The sequence below is a fragment of the Populus euphratica genome, unplaced genomic scaffold (assembly GCF_000495115.2).
Source record: "Populus euphratica unplaced genomic scaffold, PopEup_1.0 scaffold8.1, whole genome shotgun sequence".
Classification (NCBI taxonomy): domain Eukaryota; kingdom Viridiplantae; phylum Streptophyta; class Magnoliopsida; order Malpighiales; family Salicaceae; genus Populus; species Populus euphratica.
The window spans coordinates 677970-678314 of record NW_011499855.1 but is presented as its reverse complement, the minus strand read 5'-3'; the positions used below and the strand labels follow the sequence as shown (position 1 = coordinate 678314).

Here is a 345-nt window from a genome sequence, read left to right as displayed (position 1 = left end):
ATTCCTGCTCTGATTCTCCATTTGTTCCAGCACTAGCAGTATCCCTGAAGCGAAGGGAAGGGGGGATATAAAAGCAACTCCTGAAGAAAGGATGTTTCAAGGCCTCATCCGCAGTGGGCCTATTGCAAGGATTCCAAGAACAAAGCATTGAAATAAGGCTGATTGCCTCCTCACTAGCAGATGGTATCAATGCAGAGAGAGGGACACCATCAAACTCTGGAAATTGGTAGTTGATTGTCCTTGCCAGATGAATTCCGTCAGCCCATGAATACATGGTTGGAGCGCCTAGTACACTGCATATCTTGTACATCTGGTTTGCTTCCCCGGTACCAGGAAAGAGTGGAC

General features: G+C 47.2%; 1 protein-coding gene across 2 annotated transcripts in view; it reads right to left on the bottom strand.

Annotated features, from left to right (window-relative positions):
- Positions 1–345, bottom strand: part of LOC105122858 (cyclin-dependent kinase F-4-like) — a 1958-nt gene that overhangs the window by 608 nt on the left and 1005 nt on the right. Inside the window, exon 2 of one of the 2 annotated variants that reach the window (XM_011022192.1) lies at positions 5–345. In XM_011022192.1, the coding sequence (XP_011020494.1) occupies positions 5–345 (341 nt within the window). The other variant, XM_011022191.1, reaches the window with a different exon arrangement.